The sequence below is a fragment of the Loxodonta africana genome, chromosome 15 (genome assembly GCF_030014295.1).
Source record: "Loxodonta africana isolate mLoxAfr1 chromosome 15, mLoxAfr1.hap2, whole genome shotgun sequence".
Lineage (NCBI taxonomy): Eukaryota > Metazoa > Chordata > Mammalia > Proboscidea > Elephantidae > Loxodonta > Loxodonta africana.
In genome coordinates, this window is record NC_087356.1 from 76,081,050 (window position 1) to 76,107,627 (window position 26,578).

The 26,578-nt window shown below is 47.9% G+C and overlaps 1 protein-coding gene across 1 annotated transcript in view; it reads right to left on the reverse strand.

The window, feature by feature from the left end:
- Window positions 1-26,578, reverse strand: part of GRIK4 (glutamate ionotropic receptor kainate type subunit 4) — a 363,160-nt gene that overhangs the window by 10,621 nt on the left and 325,961 nt on the right. The window contains exons 13-17 of the mRNA XM_003418197.3: window positions 23,195-23,304; window positions 19,596-19,769; window positions 13,950-14,115; window positions 11,591-11,816; window positions 7,041-7,169 (exon numbers count right to left, since the gene is read on the reverse strand). Coding sequence (XP_003418245.2) covers window positions 7,041-7,169; window positions 11,591-11,816; window positions 13,950-14,115; window positions 19,596-19,769; window positions 23,195-23,304 — 805 coding nt within the window. The remainder of the gene's footprint in view (window positions 1-7,040; window positions 7,170-11,590; window positions 11,817-13,949; window positions 14,116-19,595; window positions 19,770-23,194; window positions 23,305-26,578) is intronic.

Here is a 26,578-nt window from a genome sequence, read left to right on the forward strand (position 1 = left end):
GTTCTGCAAAGGCTTCGGTAATCTAATCCTCTTGAATTGGGAGGCCCGCATCTGTGAGTGGCTAGCGATATTTCTTTTTATAGGAGTTGAGCAGAAAATAAATACATAAAACAAGGGTTTTTTTTTGCAAAGAGAAGGCAGAAGAAAATGAAACAGCTTGGAATGAAGCCTGCTCCTTTTTTTTGTAATCCTCCAGTCTTCCACACAATCTGCCATTTCTTTTTTTTTTTTTTTTTTTTCAGCTGCTTAGGAAGGTAGATGGTCACTGAGCTGCAGGCCGGAAGGGAAATGGGGAGAAGGGGTAACGCCATGGCCCTTACCAGAGCCAAATAAGACCTGGCAAAAAGACTCGGGATTGGTGGAGTCGCCCCAACACTAAGATTCCTCTCTGGAATCTGGCAGCGATGTCCGAGCTGTAATATTGGCTTAGAAGTGGGGAAGCACCAGTTCCTATGAAACATCTCGCATTTAAATAGGATAACAAAGTAGAAAAGGATTGTGTTAGGTGCTGTGCATTGTCTGGGACATGCTAATTGAAACCAAAGTGCCCAGAGCTGCTCTCCTTTCAGAGGTCTCTGAAAAAAGGACCCCCTTGAAAGACAAATTTTTTTTTGTCCCCATTCCTTTCTGCCTGTTCCATATTCTCATTTCTTTAGGTGCATGTGGAAGCCAGCTGATTCGAATCAGAAAAAGAAAGATCACCTAGGAGCTGCCTGGGAAAGCAAATTCAAACTACTGCCCTCTATTCAATTTGAGACACAAGGAAAAAGAATGTTCCCCCTGCTCGACCCCTGGCTGCCATTTAAAGACTTAAAGGAAGACGTCTTTCAGGTGGTACTGGTCCTGTTGCTCTGCCACATTAGGCGGTCCCTTGAGCAGTGGGTTATCTACCCTAAGTCTGGGTGGCTAATTTGCCAGAGAGAAACCAAGCAATGGCGCCTCCTCTGCCAGGCCGGCGCTTCTCCCTTGGGTTGGAGAAGGTCACGTGGAGCCTCGTGTGGCCGGGAAGCCTGTTAGCCTCTCTGAATAATGTTTGCTTGGGCTCCTGCCATGGCACAAATGGAGCCACTGCATTAAACTGGCACTAGCTACTGTGGCTGGGATGGCCACCGAATCCCTGGCTTTATGGTGATTTGCATCACATCTCCCAGACAGCCTCACTCCTGGGCATTCCCGCTTGTTGATACAGCTTACCCTCTGGTTGCAGAGGATTAACGCACAGAGGCCAGCTCACAGTGGCTGGATGATAGAGCCTGAGCATCTTGTGAAGCTTTCGGGACCTCCACAGGATGAGTTCCACTGTCTATTTTCCCTTTTCATCTGCTCGGCTCTTTTCTCTGTGCCAGGGAACATTTGGTCCCAAAGCGCAGAGAGGAGAGAAGCCTCCTGTTCACTTCTTCCATCTTCCCTGGGAGCCGATCTCCCTCTCCATCCACCCTCAACTCTGCAGGCGTCTGATCAGCCTGCCTAAAGCTCTGGGGAATGAGAGAGAGTTTCCAAAGCCAATAACTCTGCAAAAATTATAACTTTATTTTTCTACAGATGAACCTAATCTCTACCTCAAACTCCATTGCCACCTGACTGCCAAAAACATAGAGGCTTCTCAGTCATTTCAGGTTTAAACTCAGTTAAATGCAGGGTTTTCTCCTTTCCCCCTCTCCCCAGGATGTATTTCTGATCTGGGGCTGGGAAGGAGGACAGCTGTATGTCATGGCATGGGGTAGAGAGTAGGTGTCCAGTCTTATGCTAGATTCCATCTGGACTTCCAGTATCCCTGTCTGGGGCCCGGGAAACTCAGGCCTGTCACTGAGCCCACTTTGCCATCTCTCATGCTTCCACTCCACTGTGGCATGACATGTTTCGGAAGCTTGCCAAACTCCACATCTCCAGCTAATCTAGGAGTTGTATCTACCCACCTCCGTCTCAGGAAATCACCACATTCTAGTACCGCAGTGGTGGTTCAGGGGTAGAATTCTCGCCCTCCATGCAGAAGACCCAGGTTTAACTGCCAGCCAGCGCACCTCAAGTGCAGCTACCACCTGTCAGTGGAGGCTTGCATGTTGCTCTGATACTGAACGGGTTTCAGTGGGGCCTCCAGACTAAGATGGGCTAGGAAGAAAGGCCTGACAATCTCCTTCTGAAAATCTGCCAATCGAAACCCTGTAGATCACAATGGTCTGATCCCATTGTGCCTGGGGTCACCACGAGTCTGGATTGACTTGAAGGCAGATGGCAACAGCAATGACAGCAACGACCACTTTCTAACATATCCTTTCCGTCTCAGACGCTCCCCTCCTCCAGCCAAGGTATTCTTTTATCTGGTTTAGAGACTGGATGGCCTGGCTCTACTACTGTTTTATCACTCTCTACCAGTTGCGTAACTTGTAGTGTAAATTTTATGCCCAACTTCCTTGAAGAATTAACCTGCGCATCCCAAAATACCTTCTCTACCAAATAAAATCTCTCAACTTCTAAGAACACTGCCTCTGCTATGAGTTGTAAGAACTTATTTTGGAACTTAGGGCCAATAATTTGAATTTTTATTCCTCCTGAGGCAATGGCTCTCCTCTGGGACCATGAATGCCACAAATAAGTTGAGAACTTTGACTGAGAACTGAGACTTCCATAATACGGACTGCTTTCCTCAGACGGTGCCTCTCCGCAGAACCTTGATGTCCACAGCCAATATTCTCTAACTCGGATCAGTGTGCTGTGGGTGTACCAAGGCACAGGCAAAGCTACGAGACGACTATGGGGCATCTTTCTGGGAACATTAATTTTACCTAAACTTTGGGTGGGAAGAGCATTTTCACATTAAGTAAATGTGTCTGTATTATAGAGTAAGATACAACATGCACATGTATTTTTAGGACAAAACAGAAGACTTTAAGGAGACGGGCTTTAAGACTTTAAGCAGGCTGGATTGCTTTAGTCTGTATCAGCAGATCCCCAAGAGCATACATCCAGTCTCCTCTGCTATTTCCTTCCCTGGGGGAGCTTGAGACATACTGATTTGCCATTCAGATGCCTTTACCCCGGTTTCAATCCTTTCTTAACCCCCTCCTCGTCCTACTTATTCAAACCAATTTCTGATTGTAACAAATTCTGCTCTCCAACATTCCTAAAGCAATGACACTTAATGGATACTTCAAGGTCCAGGCCAAATGTCTCTGTAAAACCTTCCCTGGCCATTCATCAGAATTAATCACTTCCTTCTCCGGGCTTCACACACTTTCTTAAAGCATCTCTATAGTACAATTGTGTTAACTACTATGTGTGCCTTGCTCTGAGCTCTAAACCTCTTAGAGCAGGGTCATGTCTTATTCCTTTTCATAATCTCAGAGCTTAGCACCTTGCCTGGTATGCAGTGGTTTACAACAGTGCTTGATGGATGTAATGAATACTTCCTATTTGGGAGGACAGGGGAAGTGGCACCTAGTCTGCAGATCTTTTCTCATTTATTCATTCTCTTATGTATTTATTTGTTGTTCATCCCTTCATCAAATACTGATGTCAGGGGATGTGCTGAATACCGGGATACAAAAATGAATGCGACATCCTGAGTTCCTCGTAGTCTATGGGGAACTAAGACACAATAGACACAAAGTAAGTGTCCTAAGTGTGTTTTGAAGAGCAACCCAGCCTCAAGGAGCCAGGATGGGGGGCACGCTTGTGACTTGGGGACACTATTCAGACTTCTGGTTGTGCCTTAATTTCTCCATTAGGCCTAGATTTCAAAACAAAATGAGTCCCCATTTACTTTGTGCCAGGCACTTTGCTAAGGGCTTAATGTGATTTACCTCATTCAATCTTCACAACAGCCCTGGCATTACTGTTATTACCTTTATTTTCCAGAGTAGGAAGGTGAGGCTCAAAGATGTTTCATACTGTCTCTAACAAGACCATCTGCGTAGTGGAGTTCGTTTGACCCAACGCTCACACTCTTGACCCCTATCAAAACTGCCTCGAGAACCATCCTGGTGGCTGTCCTAAGAACAAATGCGGTATGCAGAGGGGTATAAATTTCATGAGCTCTATTCTCAGGGTGTGGGAGGCAAGTCCACTGGACTTTGGGTGACATCGAAAATGGGAAAAAGATACTAAACTGAGTCCCTGAGTATGAAAACTGCCAGGCACCCAGATCCCGCATCACCTTCCCATGCTTGCCAATTTCACTACCCTCCACTTGCTTCCCCAGAGTGATTAGCAGTATGCATAAATAAACACAGCTACAAGAACCAGTAAACACAAAAGAAGGTCTTGTGGCTTGTTTAAGAGGTCTGGGAAGAAAGAGAGAACAGGAGAGATGGGATCAATGCAGTAGTGAGTCTCACAAGGATAGTGATCAAATGGGGTCAAGTTTAAAAAAGAAAGGAGGACCCAGGAAATCTGAGGCTAGGGGGAAAGAGGAAGGACAGAGACTAGAAGCCTACCAGAGCTGGCAGCCTAGACCTGCTGGGTTAACAGCAGGGGCCGCTGCTCTGAATCCCTCGCCCCTGGCCATCCCCTGCTGTTTCTCAGCCTCCCTCCTGCACAGTGCCCCTGCTATCACTGTGTGTGTTCAGTTAGCTGTGCAGAGACGTGTACAGCTAGCAGTGGGGAGTCCCGGGTGGGAAGGCCATTCAGGAAGGTAAGTACAACCAGTTCCGTTCACCATTTTAGCAAGGCCTGACAACATTAACACACGTTAACTTATCAACAACCTTATCATAGTTTGACTCTTCAAGGCCCAGTCAGATTCAGACTGTCGTCAACCCATGTTATTTTGTTGGTGTGGGCGGGGGGGAGGGTGGTGGTGGAGAAACACAGACTAGAATCTGAGTGTGTTCTGACCACACACTGGCCGTCCGGCTCACAGCCCTGCCCACTGCACTGCTTTCAGCCTCCACATCTTTCCCCAAGGTGCTTATTTCCCACCTCCCTATCTACTCGGTCCTGGGCATCTTCAGCATCTAATTTGTTCTATCCAATCCACGAAAGTTTCCAGGTAATTTTCTCTATGTCCCCCCAGTCTTTTTTCTCTGAACAAATAGAGTTGGTCTCCTCCGCATCTCACACACACCCCTTCCCTGAGGATTTGATTGTAGATCGGATAGTATCTAGAATTCTTTGCTAATCACTTCAAGTATGTTGGCTGTGTTTTCAGAAATCACTTTAAAATCCTCGACTGTAAGCCTACAGTACTTTGTCATTCCCAGGAGTATTACCCAAGGTGCTGGGGACCCCACTGTCACTTAGCACATCCCTGATGACTGAATGGCTGGCTGGCTGGCCGCCTGAAAATAACTCCCTGCAGACTGCTGACAAAATCAGACTCCCCTGAGGTTATGAGGGGGGCACAGCACGGTGCCAGATGTGTGTCCCTAAGAGGTATGAAGAACTGGTCCCTTGTTATGAGCCACACCTGGTGCTACTTCACACTCCACCTTTACAACAACCCAATGGTGTGCTCCTTACTGTCCTCATTCCACAGATGAGGAAACCGGCTCAGCAGTGCTAATAACATGCCGAAGTACCCAGAACTAGTAACTGGGTGAGCTGGGATTCAGGCGGAGGTCTGCCCCTGCTCCATGCCCCCTAATGTCCACTGCCCTCCACGTGGACGGCACTGACCTTTGGGGAGTGGAGAGCCAGGAAGTGTGCAGCCTCACTGTGTGCCCGGAGAGAAGGAAGCAGCAGTTACTCTAGCCCACCCTTTTCACATATAAATTACAAAGGACTGGCCCCATCGGTCAGTGTTCCGGAGACCTCTCCTTACAGGATAGAGATCCATGAGGAGACACTTAGAGACGCCTTTTCACTCATTCACTGTCTCACCAGGTATAATCACTTATGCTGAGCAGAGTAATGCACACAATATCATTCATTTTAGTCCTCAGCTGCCTTCCTGAGGGAAACCATGAATAGGTAAATCTGTTGCATATTTCAGCAAGGCTGTGGTAGATTAGTATGGTGACCATATGATTTACTGTCCAAACCAAGACACTTTTTTGAGAATGAAAAGTGTTCTAAAAATAACTAGCAGGCATTGACTGATCTAGAACAGAGGTAATTTGGGACTGTCCCAGGCTAACCAGGATGTGTGTTACTCTACAGAAAACCCTGGGTGTGAGGGACCTGCAATTTTCCTCAGCTACACTTGCTTTCTATTCAACCCAACTTAACATTCACGTGTTTGTTCATTAAATAAAACATCCACATGCCAGGCCCTGTGGCCAGTCCTGTGAAGAAGACAACGCCCCTGCCGTCATGAAACTTACATTCTAGTAGAGGAGGTGGAAAGTAAACAAACAGAAAATATAATGTCAGGTAGTAATAAGGGCTGTAAAGAAAAATTAGGGTTAAGGAGATGGGGAGGGATGTGGTGTGAAGAGTTATTTTAATGGGGTGGGGAGGGACTCGTCTGAGGGGAGCCTCCTCAGGGAGTTAAGTGAAGGTGAGCCAGGAGGCGGTCTGGGGAAGGGCCTTCCAGGCAAAGAGAACAGCAAGTGCAAAGGCTCTGAGGTGAGATCAAGCCAGGAGGCTTGGAGAACAGAGAGGCCAGTGTGGCCAGAGTTATCAGTGAGGAGAAAAATCGGAGTCTAAGGTGGGAGCAGATCACATATGGCCTTGAGTGAGATGGAAGCCATTGGAATTTTGTGCAAGGGAATGCTGCAATCTGGCTTGCATTTTGAAAAGAATCATTCTGGCTACTGATGGAGGACACACTGTGGAGGGGCAAGAATGGGAGAAGGAGAGCAGGCTATGGCAATCACAGGATGATGCGGGTGCAGACCAGGTAGATGCTGGGGTAAGAGGTGGCTGGATTCAGGGAACCTCGTGCAGGCAGAGCCTCTAGGACTTGTGAATCAGGTGGATACTGGGTGCCTCCAACAGGTAAGATCCTGGCACAGGACTGACCACAGCCTTATCTTAGGGTCAGGTTCTCCCAGGGCTGGTTCTCAGTATGCCCTAGAAGTCATTACCTGAAATTCTGCACACAAGAAACAAGCTGCTTTGGTCTTCTAGGGTGGGAGGGGGAAGGTCCTGAATCTCCTTACCTTTGGCTCTGTGATCTTCCTCCTTGGGGCACTTTCCCCCTTCCCACCATTTGCGCTTCAGGATTTCCAAGCGGTTGTTCTCCTGCAGCTGGAGAATGGCCAGATCAAACTCGTCCCGGAAAACCGAGCCTGCGGGGTCACAGGAGGGGTCAGAACACAGGACATGAATACCCACTTAGGTGTCTCTCACTCCCTTTCCTGGTAAATCTCTATCCGCTTTAACCTCAGGTGGACAAGACAGATGTAGTGGGGTGTCCCCACAGGGCCATGGCTCTCCACTCTGGCCAGTCTCAGGAATCTCCACAGAGAGGAGTGAGTTCTGGCTTCGTGGAAGGGCACTCTGCCCTTTCTACTTTCTCTTCTCTCCATACTGACTAGCATGTTGAGCCTGGAATGAGTCAGGTAACAGCTCACCAGACAGTTGTGCCACCCGCATCCCCACTCTGTCCCTATCACTTTCTCAGTTAAACAACCGTCTATCCAGGTTAAATGGCCTGTCTACCGACACACAGGAAGTGGGTGCCAAGCATCCCATCTGCCTCCAGTAGTCCAAGCAGAGAAATGTTCTGTGACACAATCCTCTCAGTGAATCATTGACTATTTTCTACTTTATTTAATTTCTCAGGCACCTATAGCTCTCACTACATTACACTTCACAACTGTCTACCCAGCGCAGTCACCAGCCAATGAGAGAAGAGCCATCCCGGAAAGTGCCGGAAGCCTCCTCTTGTCCATCAGTGTGGAGAATCCAATCACCAGAAGTCCCCCCACCTTCACAGCTGCCTGCTGAGGGCACCACACATACATCACCCCATCTCCCTCAGCCCCTCCTGCCTCCTCAAACAGAAGGCTTCTGTTCAGAGCAATTCCTTTTTAATTTTTCTAAGGGAACATGGTCAAGGAGCTTGGGTTCTAGAACTTAGGTTTAATCACAAAAACAGGTTTAAATGAAACCGTGGAAAACTCAACGCTCCAGCAGAGGCTCAGGCCTGAGATCATTAAGAAGAAGCTGCCAAAAGGTTGGAAATCAACTACGCTGCCGGGTTTTCTTGCCCAAGCTTTGTGAAGGCCTGATGTGAGCAGATGCCCCAGAGGAACAAGGCTAAGCTTGGAACAAACAGATGAGTGCTTCTCAACATTTAATGTGCACAGAAATCAGCTGGGGACCTTGTTAGAATGCAGATCCAGATTCAGGAGGTCTGGGTGGGATCTGAGAGTCTGTATATCCAACTCTTTCCCAGGCGATGCTGACTCTATCGGTCCATGGACCTCAAGGAACTAGATCATCTCCCAGATGTCTTCCGACTCTGACAGCCATGTCTCCGCAGATAGACCCTTCCCTACTACAGATACAACAATGCTGGCACACAACCCCACGCCTGCTGCACTGAGTGTGTGTGTGCAACTAACTTGAGTGAACATCCAGAGCACCGCATGTGTAAAACCAGTTGCTGGTGAGTCGGTTCTGACTCATGGTGAACGCGTGTGTGTGCGTCAGAGTAGAACTGTGCTCCATGGGGTTTTCAATGATGGGTTTTTCAAAAGTAGATCACCAGCCCTTTCTTCTGAGGTGCCTCTGGGTAGATCTGAACCTCCAACCTTTTGGCTAGCAGCCGAGCATGTTAACTGTTTGTACTATCCAGGGACTTCTGCCTCATGTATAAACTAAACCCATTGCCATGGAATTGATTCTGACTCCTAGTGGCCCTATGGGACAGAGTAAAACTGCCCCATAGGGTTTCCAAGGTTGTAGTCTTTGTGGAAGGAGACTATCACATCTTCTTCCCACAGAGCAGCTGGTAGATTCAAACTGATCACTTAACCACTGCACCACCAGGGCTCCAGCTTCACGCATAGTCCAAACCAAAAAACCAAACCCAGTGCCGTGGAGTCGATTCCGACTCATAGCGACCCTATAGGACAGAGTAGAGCTTGCCCCATAGAGTTTCCAAGGAGCACCTGGTGGATTCGAACTGCCGACTCTTTGGTTAGCAGCCGTAGCACTTAACCACTACACCACCAGGGTTTCCTTATGTGTAGTAAAAAAAAAATAGTACTAAAAATTCATCTTCAGGGAATGGATATATGAACTAGTTGCTCAGCAGATACCGTGAGATGGTGAAACAAAAGAGTATTTTAGGTTCAGAGACAACTATTCAGCCCGTCAGGCATCTCAGGCACTTTCGAGACATTTTCAAGCCAAACGCACACCACACCAGGGGCCACGTGAGAGGACTGTTCTTCTTACTCCCTGTTTGCCTACTTAGCTCCTAAATTACCTGACTAGTCTTCGATCTTGTTCCTTGTTTTGTTTCTCTTACTCTTCCTAGGCCCAGCTGTATTACTGCTCATTCTATAGTTACGCCCTCAGCTCTCACTTCAGAATGACAGCATGCTTGTCTTTCTTGGACATAACCTCAGCTGGACCCCGGTCCTGTCTAATCAATGCACTCTTCCCCTCTGACCTGAGGACCCAGGCTGGCCCACAGCTCACGCTCTTGCCCAGCCCATTCTGTCTAGCTGGCAGGACCCATCTGGCAACATGGTCTGGTGAATGAAGTGCTGGATGTGGAGACAAGGATCCTGGGCTCAGGCTCAGCTCCTCTACTTAATCTGTGAACTTAGACAAGTGACATCTCTGCTCTGACCTCAGCGCCACACTCTACAGAGTAGAACGGCCATATCTGCCTTGCAGCTGCAATGGTAACACAGGTGAAAACAGCAGCATGTCAGATACACAACAAATGGGTTTCCCTCCCTTTTTCCTTGGTTACTTATGAAAATTTCCAGAGTCGGTCTGTTTTGCCTCAATTTGTAGGTTTGTTCCATGAAAACTTTTGACGCGCTTGACATTTCAGGTTAAATTTGCTAAGCTGCTAAGAGTATTATCAAGGTGCACCTTAAGTTCAATTTGTAGTTCACTCCACCATCTTGAAACAAAATGTCAGCCAACAAATTTCTCAAAGGGACCCATCATCTGTGATATTAATGGACATCGATGAAATATGATGGCAAGGAGAAGGTATGGAGGTTTACAAGTGCCCCAGTAAGGCCTCCAGTTTACAGAACTGTTACTGTCAAAATTCACATCGTGTGAGGATGAACCGTATTACTGCTTGCGTTGGCCTAGTTTCTGATCAGTCTTTAAGAAGCTATTCGCTTTTATCAATGATACAGGGAAGAAAGGAAAAGATGGAAAGAGAATGAATACTCCCCAAGACAGGCTAAGTGTGAGACATTATGGTTAAGGCACCTGACCAGATTATTAGGTTTAACTCTCTCAATCACCCTATGAAGTAGGTGTTAGAAACTTAAGTGAGATAACCGAAGCTCAAAAAAGATTAAATAACCTACCCAAGGGTCCACAGAGGGCAACCAGGATTCATTCCCAGGTCTGCCTGACCTGGAGCCCATGCTCTTTATACTCCACAGGTTTAAGTGAATTCTATCACTTATAGATCTTTGAGTTACATAAAGATCAATAGAAGAGATGTGTAATATAACTACAAAAATGCTTATACTATGTATCAATTTCCTCACAGGATCTGATGGGCTCAATTCCTCCTTCTTCCCCTGCTGAAGGACAACTGTACATGACAGGAGCTCTTAATAGCATGTGCGGGGAGGGGAAGGATGACAATAGGGGAGTGTGTACATTAGAATCACCTGGGAGACGTTTGAAACTCCCCTCCACAATCACAACAAGTAGCTAAATAGGCCCTCCCCTCTCATCTTCTGGTGGAGACACTTGCAGCAGGGGAAGGCCAGAAGGTTAAAAGTCCTTTAAAATGCACAGCTGGAGGATGTTTCTGGAAGCCAAACCCCTTTACCCTCCCATAACAACACAGACTGGCACACAAGGAGCAAGATAAATACCAGAGGCCTGCTGCCTGTTCTCAGTTATCCATGCTGGCCCGGAGTGCATGGGTCAGTGAGAGCCACCAATCATTTGAAAGCCATCTCATCTAATCATGTCAGTTCTTTTTGCAGCAAACTTTTCACCAGGGACATTAACAAATAGCAAAATTAATTCATTTGAGTTTTACCCTGGCTTCCTTCTCCTTCCCACTGCTAGTAGAGATGTCAATCAACTGAAAAATGGCCAAAAGGCAGGAAGCAGGAGAGGGAAGGAACAAAAGGTCTAAAAAATCTATCAAGGGTATCAATAAACTCATTGCTGTGAGTTGATTCCAACTCATGGCGACACTGTAGGACAGAGTAGAACTGCCCCACAGGGTTTCCAAGGAGCGGCTGGTAGGCCCCAACTGCTAACTTTTTGGTTAGCAGCCGAGCTCTTAACTGCTGTGCCACTAGGGATACAGGGAGGGTATCAATAGCCCCTTAATAATTAAGGATTGAATATTGATCAATGACGAGTAAAAGCATATGGGTTTGCTTTTAAAAAAGACCTTGAGACTGCCAACCTAAAGTCACTGTCAAGCTGGCTCTAGAAACAGGGGCTGTGGAATTCACCACTGCATCCGATGGTTTTCCTACCCTGACCCAGCCTGGGTGAAGCTACACAAAGAGGCTGTCCCTCTCCTGCATACCGACTGGCATGCCAATCCCATAGCCCTTGGTGTCCAGCAGGCCCCCAATCTGAGTGAGGTTGCAGTTTCGCTGCCGATAGTACTCATTCATGGTGGACTCCAGAAGGAAGGCGTAGTTGGAATTCAACACCCTGGCAATTCCCTCCTCCGTGCTCTTCACAAACACACTCGGCTGCTTGGAATACATGTAATTCCACATGCGTTGGTAGGTCTGGTATCGAGAATTCTGGGAAAAGAACAAAAGGAAGCAAGATTGGGAAAAGGGAAAGGACATGCTGGTTTATAAAGAGAAGGAGTCAAGGTGAGTCTTAAAATTCTGACCCTTCTGTTACTCAACTCATTCGTATTCAATAGCCTTTTTTCTTTGCTTCTCTGAGCTCACAACGTTTACTGGGGTCATAGAACATTTACGTCACAGCAGGAGGAGGCAGCTATAAATTTTATATGTTTACCAGAAAGATGAAGGAGCAACAGCATCCTCAGGTACTGTAAACTTTGCCTACTGATTGGGTAAGTTGAGGTTCTGCCTCATTTACCCTGGACAGGTCTTCCATTGCCAGCCTCCACGTTCTGATAGAAAAGCTGGAATTATACTTGTGGTCCCTTCATTGTTCTTCGGGTTGGGGGCAGTGAACTCACGTTCATTCAAGACTTTTAAAGTGACATCATCTGAAGGAGCAGTGTGAGCTGTTGTTTCTACCAATACTAAACCATTTTATCAATTACATAAGTAACCAAAAATAAAAACCAAACCGGTTGCCATCGCGTTGATTCTGACTCGTAGTGACCCTGTAGGACAGAGCAGAACTGCCTCACAGGGTTTCCAAGGAGTAGCTGGTAGATTCAAACTGCCAACCTTTTGGTTAGCAGCCAAGCTCTTAACCACTGTGCCACCAGGACTCCACATACGGAACACTGGCTTCTGTTTTACATATAATTACGAGACCTAGAAAATTCTGGGGACCTATTCAAACTCTGTGTTTGGACGATGCTTTCACTGATCTCTGGGCCAACAGGCACTGAGACTTGTATGGAAAATAGAAAACTGAAGTCTTAGGCATGTTTCACGTGAAAACGAACTTCTTGGGCAGTAGGTTGGTTAGATACCTTGAGAGTGCCCACCTAAAGTCACTAAAAGGGAAATTTGCTTGCCTAGAGATTTTGGAAAGATATGAGAACTGCTCATCTGTCTGGCCTGGCTCTGTCAGCCTTGGAGATCAATTGATCAATTCATCTGTCACCATTGTGACAGTGCCTTCTCCTGAGCCTTGCAAGGAAGCCAACAGGGTCACTACCTGAGACCTAGTAAGTCAGCCATCAATCAAATCAAATCATCTTAATCTAATCTTTCTCAAACTTCAATCATTTAAAGATTATTTTAATCTTGTTTTGTCTGACTGCTACCTATAAAATTTGACTCACTTTTTAAATTTTAAATGCATAATGTTAGCCTCATCTCATGAAGTAATAGATATGATTACATATATACTTACATGTATATATATCTAACCTGTTAAAAAAACCGTTGCCATCGAGTCAATTCCGACTCATAGCGACCCCATAGGACTGAGTAGAGTGCCTGGTGGATTTGAACTGCTCACCTTTTTGGTTCGCAGCTGTAGCTCTTAACCACTACACCACCAGGGTTTCTCTCTATATATCTATACATGTATATATGTATCTGTACATGTATACATGCACCTGTACATGTATATACGTGTCCCTACGTGTATATATGTATCTATATATTATATACCTATGCTATGACTCAGAATTGACCCAACAGCAATGGGTTTGGTTTGGTTTCATACATGTACATATACATATAGTAGCCTGGGTAGTATAAACAATTACGTGCTTGACTACTAGCTGAAATGTTGGCGGTTCAAACCAACCAGAGATGCCTCAGAAGACAGGCATGGCAATCTGCTTCCAAAAGGTCACAGCCTTGAAAGCCCTATGGAGCACAGTTTTACTCTGCACACACGGGTCACCATGAGTCAGAATCAACTAACAACAACATGCATATACTGAATATATGTGTGTTTACACACACAATATCCCATTAAAATAAATATGAGATTATTGCAATTAAAAAATACTTGTGCCACATTGTACCTAATGTTATCTCAAGTGCCACCAACGGTCTATGTACAACACTTGGGGCACTGTCCCTGTAGGACCTTACTCCAGGGCTATTTTGTGGAGCAGGAGATAAATGAGCCCCATGTGCACAAATACTAAATGTTCAAAAGAGGTAACAGGATCAGGAGAGGTGACTTTTTTTCTCTAGAGGACAAACATCCCAACTTTTTTCCTTTCAATTCTCAATGTTTGTGAGCAACAAAAGGGGGTTTACTTGAAAAAAGGTCATGCTGGAGCCTCCGTGGATGGTGCCATACTCGATGGCAGTCTGGTCAGCCAGGTCATCCACTGACTCGATGGGCACATCCATGCGCTGCACAGTCAGGAAGGCTGCCAGATTGGCCGTGTAGGATGAGATGATGATCAGCGTGAAGGCCCACCTGTGCAGGAAAAGATCAGGGAGTCATCATTGCCCAGGCACTCCCAGGAGTCTTAGCCCCATCCCCAGTCCATGTGAGAGACCAGGTATCTCTCTTCTGAAGGAGCTCTCAGCTTAGTAGGGGGACAGAGAGGAGGCAGGACATATGATGCCAACGGAAATGAACTGTTTGGGAGGGTTGCCTAGAAGAAGACAATTCTTTTGTTTTTCGATTTCCTAAAGGAGGTGGTTTGGGGGTTGAAACCCTGGTGGCGTAGTGGTTAAGTGCTATGGCTTCTAACCAAAGGGCTAGCAGTTTGAATCCACTGGGCGCTCCTTGGAAACTCTGTGGGGCAGTTCTACTCTGTCCTATAGGGTCACTATGAGTTGGAATCGACTTGACGGCACTGGGGTATTCAACAGAGAGATACTCCATGCATGAGACAGCTTGGGATCCTGTGAGAAGTACCAATAAATGAGCTAAGGATGGGGAGCTCAAGCTGGGATGGCTCCCTCTGCCTCTTCGTGATGAAGCCAACCTTTAGATGAGAACTGCAGTCTAGGAAGCCTCTACCAGGAGACATGTACCATATCTCATGGAATCCCTACATCTCAGAGAGGTAAAATTCTTCTCCCAATTTTACAGACGAGGAGATTGAGGCTCAGAGAAATGAAGTAACTTGCCAAGTAACACACTGATAAATTTGTATTTTAGGATGAGGTCTGCAAACCATAACAGTAGAGACTCAGAGACTCTTTAATTAAGAATAACTGGTGAAAACACCTCTGAACTGCTGAAAAGTTGGAATTAGAAAATACTCTTACAGTGGTCATGGTATTTTACATCAGGAGGTTGTTTTATTGAGTGGATAGAACTCACTTAAATTAGAATAATTTTTTTTTTTTTGCAGCTCAGGCAGCATATGATGATAAAGCCATTAAAAACGGTTTGTTCACTTAAGTAGGTTAAACAAGCCTTCTACCATCTGGTCAACAGAATGGATTTGCATCCCAATTCTTTTGTTTATAAGTGGTTCAAAGCTATACCTAAGCACAATTTAGGGTAGATAATCACCAATTCTGAGTCAGAGGAGTCTGAATTAATGAGGCTTTATTCATTATGAAGATGTTCCAACTACTGCATTGTTTGCCACAGGATTCAGCAGCCAGCAGCTTCCAGATGGATTTTCAAGAAGCTGGAAGTCCTGTTGTCCCCTTTGCCACCATGTCCAAAACTACTGGCAGCTGCCTCCCCAGCAGTGAAGCCGTGGGACATCCTCCAGTTCAGTGGGGACAACCATCCTCCAGACCACCAGAACTGTGGCTAGACCATCAGTAAGGTGATCTGGTTTTGAGTTCTGGCTTTGTCACATTGTCACATCGAAAGCCACTCCTCTGAGCTCTTTTATCGTCTAATAAATGGGGATAACGATGCCTGCTCTATCTTCTGAGAGTTGTGAGATCAAATGAGGTAATATGTCATTAGTGATTCATCATCTATAAAGTATTGTATGAATGTGAGATATCAGAGATACATAGAAAGACCCTCAGATTGAGTATCAGGCAAAAATCACTTGGCCACTTCCTTGCTGCCATCTCTGTTGATCACCTATAAGTGCCATGTGTCCCTCCATACTAAGACCTGCTTTCGCTGCTCCTGCCTCAGCTCTTACCCTTTACTTGGAAGCTGTTGCTCGTGACTAGCCCTGGAGGAGGACCCGGACGGGTGTGATAACCCAGGAGGAGGCTGGTATTCTGAAGCTGCACAGCTCCCTTGGTTAGTGTCTTGGGTTAATGAGGGCTGGGTGTGGACATGACCTCAGCGTTGGCTGGGGCAGTTCCCTCAGCCCCATGGCTACACTCTGGTATTGCTTCTACCCTGGGCAACCATGTGGCTATTTATGCCGCTGGTCACAAGGGGAGCTTAGTGATAGTGTGTCAGAAAGCAAATCACACCCAAGCTCTTGGGGAGGGTTAGTGGAGCCCTGCTCCTGTGTGAAAGGAGCACTATCAGCTGTAAAACTGGTGTTCTTCTTAGCGACATGGTGTTTTCTGTCTCTTTCTCTGAGTGAGGAGGCCAAGGTAGGCCATGAAGGCCCTGTCTTCAGATCCCCCCACCCTCAGGGAACTGACAAAACCAGGGTCCTCAATTAATGATGAAGAGTTCCAAAGGGCAGAGGGCACAGTAACAGCCTGGGTCAGGGACTGTTGATAGCCTGACGTGGCGGGTTCTCATTAGTGCTGAGCCACCCACAAAGCTCTGGAGCTAAGGAACAAAGCCATGGGGACAGATATTTAAAGCAGAGCGACACTGAAGTTCTCAGAGCAGGGACTTCCTGCTGGGTGGGGAGCTGGCAGAGATGAACCAGGCAGCAGGGACCTCCTGCACTGCAGGGGAACAACTATCCTCTGGGGGGGAAAAAAAAACCCATGTGGAAAGAGATCAAAACCTGCAGCTGACTTCTTATCAGCCTGTCTTCTGGTCTGCCCAGATCTCCTGGGTTTCGAGGGAGCTCTGTGTCTGTCCCTGCTGAGATAGCACCTTATCCTGAGGACCTGAGACCCAGTTCTTCATACTGATCTAATCGGGGACTTCCCTGTACTATCTGGTAATAGGTGAACAACCTGCCCAAACCATTCGAGTCCTACTGTAGTTATTGCTTCTCAGGGAAAAAGTTTTCAGGGAAGTTTTCACTTCCGTAGCAGCCCCAGGGAGCCCTGGTGGTGCAGTGATTAAAAGCTCAGGGTGCTAACCAAATGAAGGTCAGCAGTTCAAATCCACCAGCTGCTTCTTGGAGATCCTATGGGACAGTTGTACCCTGTCCTATAGGGTCACTATGAGTCGGAATCAACTCAATAGCAATGGGTTTGGGCTTTTTTTTTCTGATCGGCCGCAGTGGCTCCTCAGTTAACTCTGCCCAGACCACCCCCCTGCCCCAGGTCACAGGTATTGAGGGGTAGAAATACGACTTTCCTTTCAAACTGGCTTAAATGGGGCTGAGAAGGAGGGGGGAGAACCAGGGTTGTAAGTCCTGTACTCTCTGGCAGCAAAACCTAACAGTGGATTTTTAAATGAAGATTGGGAACTTTACATATATATATATGGAGCCCTGGTGGCAAGTGTTGGAATGCACCAGCCACTCCTTGGAAACCCTGTGGGGACGTTCTACTCTGTCTTACAGGGTTGTTATGAATCGGAATCGACTCGACAGCAATGGGTTGTTGTTGTTAGTGACCCCACATACAACAAAACGAAACACTGCCCTGTCTTGCGCCATCCTTAAAATCGTTGTTAAGCTTGAGCTCATTGTTGCAGCCACTGTGTCAATCCACCTCGCTGAGGGTCTTCCTCTTTTCTGCTGACCCTGTACTCTGCCAAGCATGATGTCCTTCTCCAGGGACTAATCCCTCCTGACAACATGTCCAAAGTATGTAAGACGCAGTCTTGCCATCTTTGCTTCTGAGGAGCATTCTGGTTGTACTTCCTCCAACACAGATCTGCTAGTTCTTTTGGCAGTCCATGCTATATTCAACATTCATCACCAACACCACAATTCAAAGGCGTCAATTCTTCTTCGGTCTTCCTTATTCATTGTCCAGCGTTCACATGCACATGATGCGATTGAAGGTATCATGGCTTGGGTCAGGTGCAGCACAGTCTTCAAGGTGACATCTTTGCTTTTCAACACTTTAAAAAGGTCCTTTTTAGCAGATTTACCCTGCAATGCGTCGTTTGATTTCTTGACTGCTGCTTCCATGGCTGTTGATTGTGGATCCAAGTAAAATGAAATCCTTGACAACTTCTATCTTTTCTCCATTTATCATGATATTGCTCATTGGTCCAGTTGTGAGGATTTTTGTTTTCTTTATGTTGAAGTGCAACCCATATCGAAGGCTGTGGTCTTTGATCTTCATTAGTAAATGCTTCAAGTCCTCTTCACTTTCAGCAAACAAGGTAGTGTCATCTGCATAACGCAGGTTGTTAATGAGTCTTCCTCCAATCCTGATGCCCTGTTTTTCTTCATATAGTCCAGCTTCTCAGATTATTTGTTCCGTATACAGATTAAATAGGTATGGTGAAAGGATACAACCCTGATGTACATCTTTCCTGACTTTAAACCAATCAGTATCCCCTTGTTCTGTCCGAACAACTGCCTCTTGATCTATGTAAAGGTTCCTCATGAGCACAATTGTTCTTTTTTAAAAAAATATATATATTTTAACATATTCCCCCTTCCCCCATAATGATCTAACAATAATTATTAGTTCGTAGATGTTATGGACTGAATTGTGTCCCCCCCACACACACAAAAAAAATGCAGAAATCCTAACTCCTGTACCTATGAATGTGAACTTGTTTGGCAATAGGGTCTTTGAGAAGTTATCAAAGTTATCACTACTCTCTTCTGAGTGGTGTCTTATAGAAGAGGAGACACAGGGGAAGATCCCTGTGGAGATGCATCTACAGGTCAAGGAACATCAAGGACTGCCAGGAGCTGGGAGGGAGGGAGGCAGGGGACAGTTTCTCCCTCAGAGCCTCAGAAGGAACCAACATGGCCGATACCCTGATGTGGACTTCCAGCCTTCAGATCTATGAGACAAGAAATTTCTGTTGTTTAAAGCCACCCGCTTTGTGGTATTTTATCATGAAGCCCCAGGACACTGAGACCATACATTTACATAGCACTTTCAAGTTTTCTAAGCGCTTTCCCACATACTGAATCTTCTGACAAAGTTCGTTTTGCTCTGGATGAACCAAGAGGAGAAGGGGTTTCAGGCTACGGCTGGCCGACTGCCCCTGCAGACAGGATGTAGCACTGCTTGCCATCAACTTGCCCTCTGAGGTCCTTTCCAACTCCGAGGGATTAAGAGTTCATCACCCCTGCCATAGTTGGAAACCCTGGTGGCGTAGTGGTTAAGTGCTACAGTTGCTAACCAAGACGTCGGCAGTTCAAATCCACCAGGTGCTTCTTGGAAACTCTATGGGGCAGTTCTACTCTGTCCTATACAGTCGCTATAAGTCGGAATCGACTCTATGGCAGTGGTTGGGTGGGCCACAGCCGATGGGTGGGTAACATGGCAGCTGGCCATGAGTGCCTTCAAGCAGGGATTTCCTGGACACGCTCTACATATGCCTTCGCAGGCCCAGCCATTCCACCTCAGGCTGCTGTCAGGTCAAGAAGCTGTAATTGCTTTGCTGAGGGACATCAAGGCTGTTTTTTTCACCCTTCTTCTTCCTGATCTGGGCCACAGAGGCAGAGGAAGGGGAAAGGGATAAGGCAGCAGAAAAAGCACCCACCCACTGCCCACAATCCTCCTTGGGCTGCAAAATGTAGCCGAGCTCCCCGCTAGAGCTTGTTTCAAAAGGAGGTGGCTGCAGGGCCCTCCCACAAGGCCGCTGAGCCAGAGTAGGGCTCATCCAAGGATCCCCTTTGCATCCTTGCCCCGTTTGCCTGGTTCCTGCCACATTAGGCCTGGCCCCGTGTCTGCCTGGGACCTTACCAGACGCCACTGACACAGCGGGTGGACAAGGCGCGGGGGGCGATTGTAGAGCCCTGCTGCATGAAGCCCCCAACTGGAAACCAGAGGCTGTTGCCAAGGGAGTACTGGTTCACTAGGAGGTTGCACCGGCCCTGGGCGCATGGGTGTGGGCTGTACCACTCATAGGGGGTCAACCTGTGGGAGAAAAGGAACATGTGCCAGTGCGGAGAGGATGACTCCGGGGGAGAAGGTGCCGGGGGGTGGGAGAGGAGATCCAGCCTCACCTCAGTGCTCAGCCACTGCCTACGTGGCCTTCCACCAGTCAAACAAGTCCAACTGGATTAGGCTGGTGATTTTCAAACTGTTTTTCTATAATCAGAGGAACATTTTTGTTTTTTCCAGATAAATTCTGATGTGAAACTCCAGTTCACAAAGTGGATTAAAATGGAGCTCCTCTGCCGGACGCTGAGAGTGTCAAGGGGTGGAGAGCCTGGGAAGCTGCTTGTCCTGCTACCCTCAGTTCCCCAAGATGATCATGGAGGAACCCTAGGGTCCCACAGAAGCCCAGTTTGAAAACCCCCAGTCTAGAGCAGTGGTTCTCAGACTTTAGCCTACATCTGAATTCCCGAGAAGACTTGTGAAAACACAGATTGCTGGGCTCCACTCCCCGCGTTTCTGATTCGGTAAGTCTGGGGGAGGGGTGAGGATTTGTTAGTTCCCAGGGGGTGCTGATGCCACTGGTCCAGGGGCCATACTTTGAAAACCGCTGGCCTCAGCAGTCTCTAAGGTCGTGGTTCCCAGCCCTGTCTGCTCACCCGACTCACCTGGGGAGCTTTTAAAAAACTGCCAATGCCTGGATTCCACTCTCAGAGAGTCTGGTTTAATTTGTCCTGGTAGGACCCAGACACTTGTGTATCTTTTTTAAGTTCTCTAGGTGGAGACAATGGGCAGACAGGGTCGAGAAGGGTGGCTCCAAGGTCTCCGCCCCCAAATGAGGCAGAGCACCCTCCTCCGTCCCTCGAAGCCTCACCACTTGCCTCTCTCTGAGCTGTGCCTCTGAGGCCTGGAATGCCCTTTCCTTCCTGCCCACCCTGCACATGCCTCCTCTCCTCTGCTCAGTGGCCCCAAGGCCATCTCCCACACAAAGCCTCCAGCTTTGATGAGTGATGATGTGCACCGTGTGCCTGGAGCAGGTGTGATGTGTTCGCAGGGTGCTATCATCATTGGGCCCTTCGTCCTTCGCTCAGCTGACTCTGCTCTGGGCATGCCTACAGTTCCTCCTCGCCCACACACTCACCCATGCTGCCCAGCTCTTCATGCCCGTGAATCACCTGTCCTAGGAGATGGGCTCCCTCCCTCGGTGGGTCCTGCGGAGCTGCCTCTCACTAGTGGTGCCTCCCTCGGTGGCTCCCAGGTTCCCAAGCCGACAGACTGTTGGAATGACCTGAGGAGCTTCTGAAACCCAGCTTCCCCAGCCCCATCCCTGGAGAGTCTGAAACAACAGGGCCTGGGAATGCAAGCTTGTTAAAAGTTCCTGGGAGACTCCGATCATCAGTTTGCTTGGAAACTGCTGCCTGAGATCAGTACTTTTCAAACATTTTTCCTCTCTAAAGTCTTTTTGAGAAGTACGATGTGTAAGAGATCAAAGTGGAGCTGGTCTGTGTGTAGAGGGGTTGGGGCCCTGTAGCTGACTGCCCAGCCCCTTCTCACCCCACCAAAGTCTCTGTACCTCCCAGGAACCTCCATACTCCATGGAACCCTACTTGGAAACTACCACCTCAGGTCAGAATCTCCTAGGCTCGTAAGTGCAATACCCACGGGCTGCAAAGTCAGGCCTTCTCTACCTCCTTTTTGTCAAAGATGGCTCTTGGTGCTGTGTGTGCCTGTCTGGAAGGCAGGGAAGAGAGGCTATTGGCCCCTCAGGGCTGGTCTGAAACACTTTAGGCTTCCATGGGCATGGTGACACGGCCTTGTGTGTGTGTATCTGGGGATCAAGCCCTGAGACCATTACCAGGGCCGCGGGGTCACCTGAGAGCTGCGGCATGCTACTTACAGGGACTCAATGAAAAGGGGCAAGAGTGAATTACACAACAGTGGCACCAGGGCTCAGGGAGACAGCTTCCAAGAAACAGCAGCAGCCAGTGCAGTGATGTGGAGAGGGGAAGTGTCAGACAGCACGTTAGCTCCCTCACATCTCACCAGCTCTCACTGACAACAGATACTTGACAGCAGCAATGCCTGTAGGCCCAGGAGGGATAGGTGGTACTGAGCCGCTCCTGCTGCCTTTGGAGGCTACCGGGTTGTAAGCAAGGCCTGTCTCTGTTTGGCTGGATTTAGTGGACCCAGGATGACTTTCCTGATCTTGGCTTTGATCTCCATAGGCAGGGTGATGCAACTCCTCCTCAGCAGTTCCTTAGGGCTTGGGACGACTGCTCCATCTTCTAGCTGGACAGAGCGTGGGCTCCCCCTTTGAGCCACTGAATGAACCAGCTTGTAGGGAGAATCTGGTCCCCTAGAGGTGGAATATGTACTGTAGAATCACCTGCCTTCTGCCACTGAGGCACAGGAGACATGTGAAGAGAAAGGTGGAACGGAGTCACCACCAGGCTTCTAGAAGCTCATTCTGAGGAGGTCTCTGCTCCAATGTAACTGCCCTTTGGGGCCTCCATTATAGGAAGCTGAGGGCTGAGCAGGGAGTAGGATTCTGAGTGAGTAGATGGTGAGCCAGTAGGGCTTGTACCACTTCTGGAGAGGAAGGTGGCTCTCCTGAAGCCCAGGCTGGTCCAACAGCCCTTGAGCTCAGACAAGGACAACCCTCCCCTCTGTGCACATTCTTGGGAGGCAGAGCCTAGGGATGCTCTTCAGGTGCTTCCATGGCCCTGGGGGAGGCCCCCGGGGGAGGGCCTGGGGGAGGCCCTTGGTCTCATGGGGAGAGGGGAGGGTTTACCCTCCCCTAACCCTATTCTGGACCTCTAGTCTCAACTCAACACTCCCTGCAAACGCCTCTCTCCACCCTGCCCTACTGCTGCCTGCCACCCTCCACAGTGACCACTCGACGTGGGCAGCTGTGCTTTCAGAGGCAGATCCAGGCTGAGGAAGGGCCAGGCTCTCTGCACAGGAGTCCTCCTCCCTCTCATCTGTGCCAGGGCAGCCTCCAGTCCCCCGTTCCAGATCTGCAGCTGTTTCTTGTCATTCAGCACTTCGTGGCAGATCCTGGCAAGGACTGACGCCAAGGCAGGCAGATGCCCAGCACTTAATCAGAGTGACCTTCCTGACACCTCCCCCTCCCCCTTTCCCAAGGCTACACATGGGGGTGGGGGATGGAGACTGGGGGAGGGGGAGGGAGAAAGAGGCAGGGGTGCAGAGGCAAATTCAGACAAGCTCACCTGCCTGCTGTATGCACACGAGGGAATGGGCATGTAGATGGTGGATGGGTAGCATGGGGCTGACGGCTGGGCAAGGAGTGTTTCAGGTCCCAGCTCCTCTCCCATCCCTTAGTTTGGCTCCAGGATCTTCTCAAACCGCCCCTCTCCTCTCCTACTCCACCATCCCTCCCCATGCAGTTCCTGAGGCCAGACACTAGGTGGCGACATGAAGACAAGAACGGGGAGAGGCAGTACCTAGCCACTAGGAAGAGGACACAGCTGACAGCCAGGTAGGCTAGAAGCATGAAGAGCCAGACGCCCGGAGAAAATGGGTCCAGGAAGGAGAAATAGCCGGGTTTGCGCCCCTGGAAATGGAGATAAAAACAAGATTCACCATACAGAATCAGTCAAAATGGTCCTTGAGCAAGGCAGGGCAGAGGGTAGGATGAATGCGGGTTTGGCCCAAGATTTCATTTCTCTGATGGTTCTGGGTAATTGGTTTCAATGGCACTGGGGCTGAAGGTGTGAAGGGGGCTACTCCAAAATACCTGGCCCAGCCCTGATCTCAGCAGATAAATAGAAGCACAAGCTGGGACCCATCACTTCCTGGGGTGAGGGAGGTGTTGTGTTAGGAAATCTCGGTACTGCCTGTGTCCCCTGAGGGTGGCATGGGTGGGCTCTGAGCTGTCTGCAGTGCCAGGGTATGACAACAGCACCCCTCTTTGCCACTCACATCTTCCTCTAGAGGACCCTGATACAACAGACATCCCAGGTTTTGAGTTTGTAGGGTGGTGTCACCCACACATAGACCTTCTCATGTAAAACACACAGCAGCCCTGTGAGGCGCAGGTTATTATTTTCATTTTACTAATGAAGAATCCGAAGCCCAGGGCAGTCAAGACATGTGTCCAAGGTTATACAGCTTGTAAGAGAAAGGGCTGGGACTCAAACGCACACTTTCTGACTCAGAGGCCAGGGCTTGTACCAGTACGCTGCAGGGAACATGGTGTGTCCCAAGCCTTGGGATACGCTTCAGCCGGAGTCACGTAAGCCAGCAATGAAACCAGGAATAGGATCCCTGGAAGCCAAGCTCCCAGTCATTGTCAGCAGGGAAATGAAATGAAATGATAGGATGAAGTTAATTTGCCTGCTCTCAGCCCTTAGCTGTGTGCTTTTGGGTAAGTCCCCACCCCTCTCTGGTCTTTGTTGTAGCCAGGCTCAAAGGTTGTTCCGATGGCCTATGAACCAGACACAGCCCACAGATTTGTTTTGTTTATCCTGCCATGTTTGAAAATTTTCTATTTGTTGCCAGCATTAAGTGATTAGGAAATTTCTCATAAAACTTCAGATTTCTGGCTTTTTTTTTTTTTTACACAGGGTGCTCTGGCAACACTGAGCCTAATTCCCACATGGCCAACACTGGCTGGAGCAGAGTGTAGAGAGGGCATGGTCTCTCCAGCTCCCTGTTGCTACCAGGCTTGCTTCTTTCATTTCCTATGAAACCACAGGCATAAATGCTCCTCAAGGACCATTCTAAACTGAAAATGCTGTGATTCTATGATTCCAAGATTCTGGGTAGTCCATGGATGAGACTGAAAATCAGCATTAAGCTCTGGGGTTCTATGAACAGGTAAACTTCCAAGCTCAATGTCATATTGGTCATGGCACAAGCTACCATCATGATACAGTTCTATATCAAGGTCTGTCATTTTTATGCAGGTTCCCAGAAACACAAAGGGGAACTCTCTACGCCAATATTGAGCTACCAGCTTTCTGAGCTTTCATTATCTATAGGATGGTTGGCCAGGGAGAACATGCTCAGAAATTCCAAGTAATGATAGCGGCATCTGAGACAGGTGGGAAGGAGACAGCTCTGCGTGGTCCTGCTGGGGGTCCTGCTATATTTGCATGGCTGCAATCATGGTGGTGTGTGTTGGGGGGAGCAGTTCCAGTTTCTTCTCTGGAGGACTTTCCTTCTCTGAGAGTCAGCTATGGCATCAGTAGGCACATTCTTGAACCACTTGGGGGTACAATTTTATACTTCCATTTGAGGACAACAGCACGGTGGGTGCTCAGAGAAGTAAACAGCTTACCCTCTGCCAATGAGGCAGCTGCTCTTGGCCTTGAGGCCTTTCAGCATGTGGCAGTGACCTTTAGGATGGTCTTTCTGAAACTGATGTTCTTTCCCAGTATGTCTTAGACCAGAGAACTGCCCTCTGATGCCAACTGTTTTCTGACTCATGGTATATCCATGCTTGGTCTGCATAGAAAACTCGGGTGATTCAACTGGAAAAATGAAATAACTGGAGACAAGCTAGTAACCAAGGGGAACAGGGGAGGAATGGGGGAAAGACTATTTGAAGATGTCTTGGGCCATTGCGACATAAATTCTCTAACAGGAAGCAAAGGACTTAAGAGCAGAATTGGAGTCCCCAGAGCTAGTCACTCTCATGTCTGTCATGGGCTGACCATGTCTTCTTCATCATCTTAAGTGCCAGTGGCAGACACAGGAAGGAAGACAGAGCGTGCAGGATAAGTACACAGAGTCCAGAAGGGGATAAAGGAGCTGATCCTGCCTGCATATCTCCTGAAGCAGAGTTTACTAGCTTGGTCCACACTTTCCCCAGACAAATGTACATGCATTCCATGTACTCTATCCCTCATGACTATTTCCCTCTGTATCTCTCAATTGAGAAAAAGCCAGGAGAAAAAAAAAATTGCATTGTTGCTTTCTGAATCTGAAACCCCATTAGATGCTCAATGTCAGAAATCTATACCTGATTATATCACAGCGAGTGAAACCGAGGAAAATGACCACACTATTTAAAGCTGCCATGTTTGGTTATGAGCGATAAGGAACGACGGACAACCGTGGGAAACATTCCTGGAGACTCAGGTTATAAAACATGGAACATCACAGAAACAGCGACCAAGACATAAACATATCTTCCCCGGAAACATATCGGTCATGTTGGCAAGGCAACATCTGATTCCCCTTGTGACTGACTGACGCCAAGCAGAAGATGCAAGAAATGGGTAGTCATTTGAGATCTGGGTCTGGGCTTCTACAGCCTTAGCCTGGTCTGAGCCCAAGATGTTTATATGATGCCAAAGAGAAGTGTGTGACTTGGAAGACTCTGAACACCTATCTTTTGAATTTTTATTTATTTTTTAATACATACGCTTTAGATTGCTTCTTTCCCAAAAGACATCTGACTTACTGGCGCTTTGGGCAAATCAAGTGTCATGTGCCACAGGCATTTCTTCCAAATAATAGATTTTCCTTAACCCAAAGATATATGGGATGGTGATGCTTGTCTTCTGAAGAACTCAAAGTGTTGCACTACGTTCCCTTGATTTCAGTGCCCAGCTTTCCATATTGACAGATGGAAGAACTGAGACCCAGGGAGGTTAAGTGCTTCACTCTAATCATTGGCGGTGGCTTCAATTTCTCTGGTACTCATTTGTCAAGCTGTGCCACAGGCAGGCACAGTCTCCCTCATTCAAACGACAGCTGTACCACATCTTCCCCTCCTTTTTATCTTTGCAACTTGCTCCAATAAGCTTCCTAATTAATCCCATGCCATCTCCCCAATTCCAACAGAATCCCAACCTACTCTATCTCACCCCCTTAAAGTA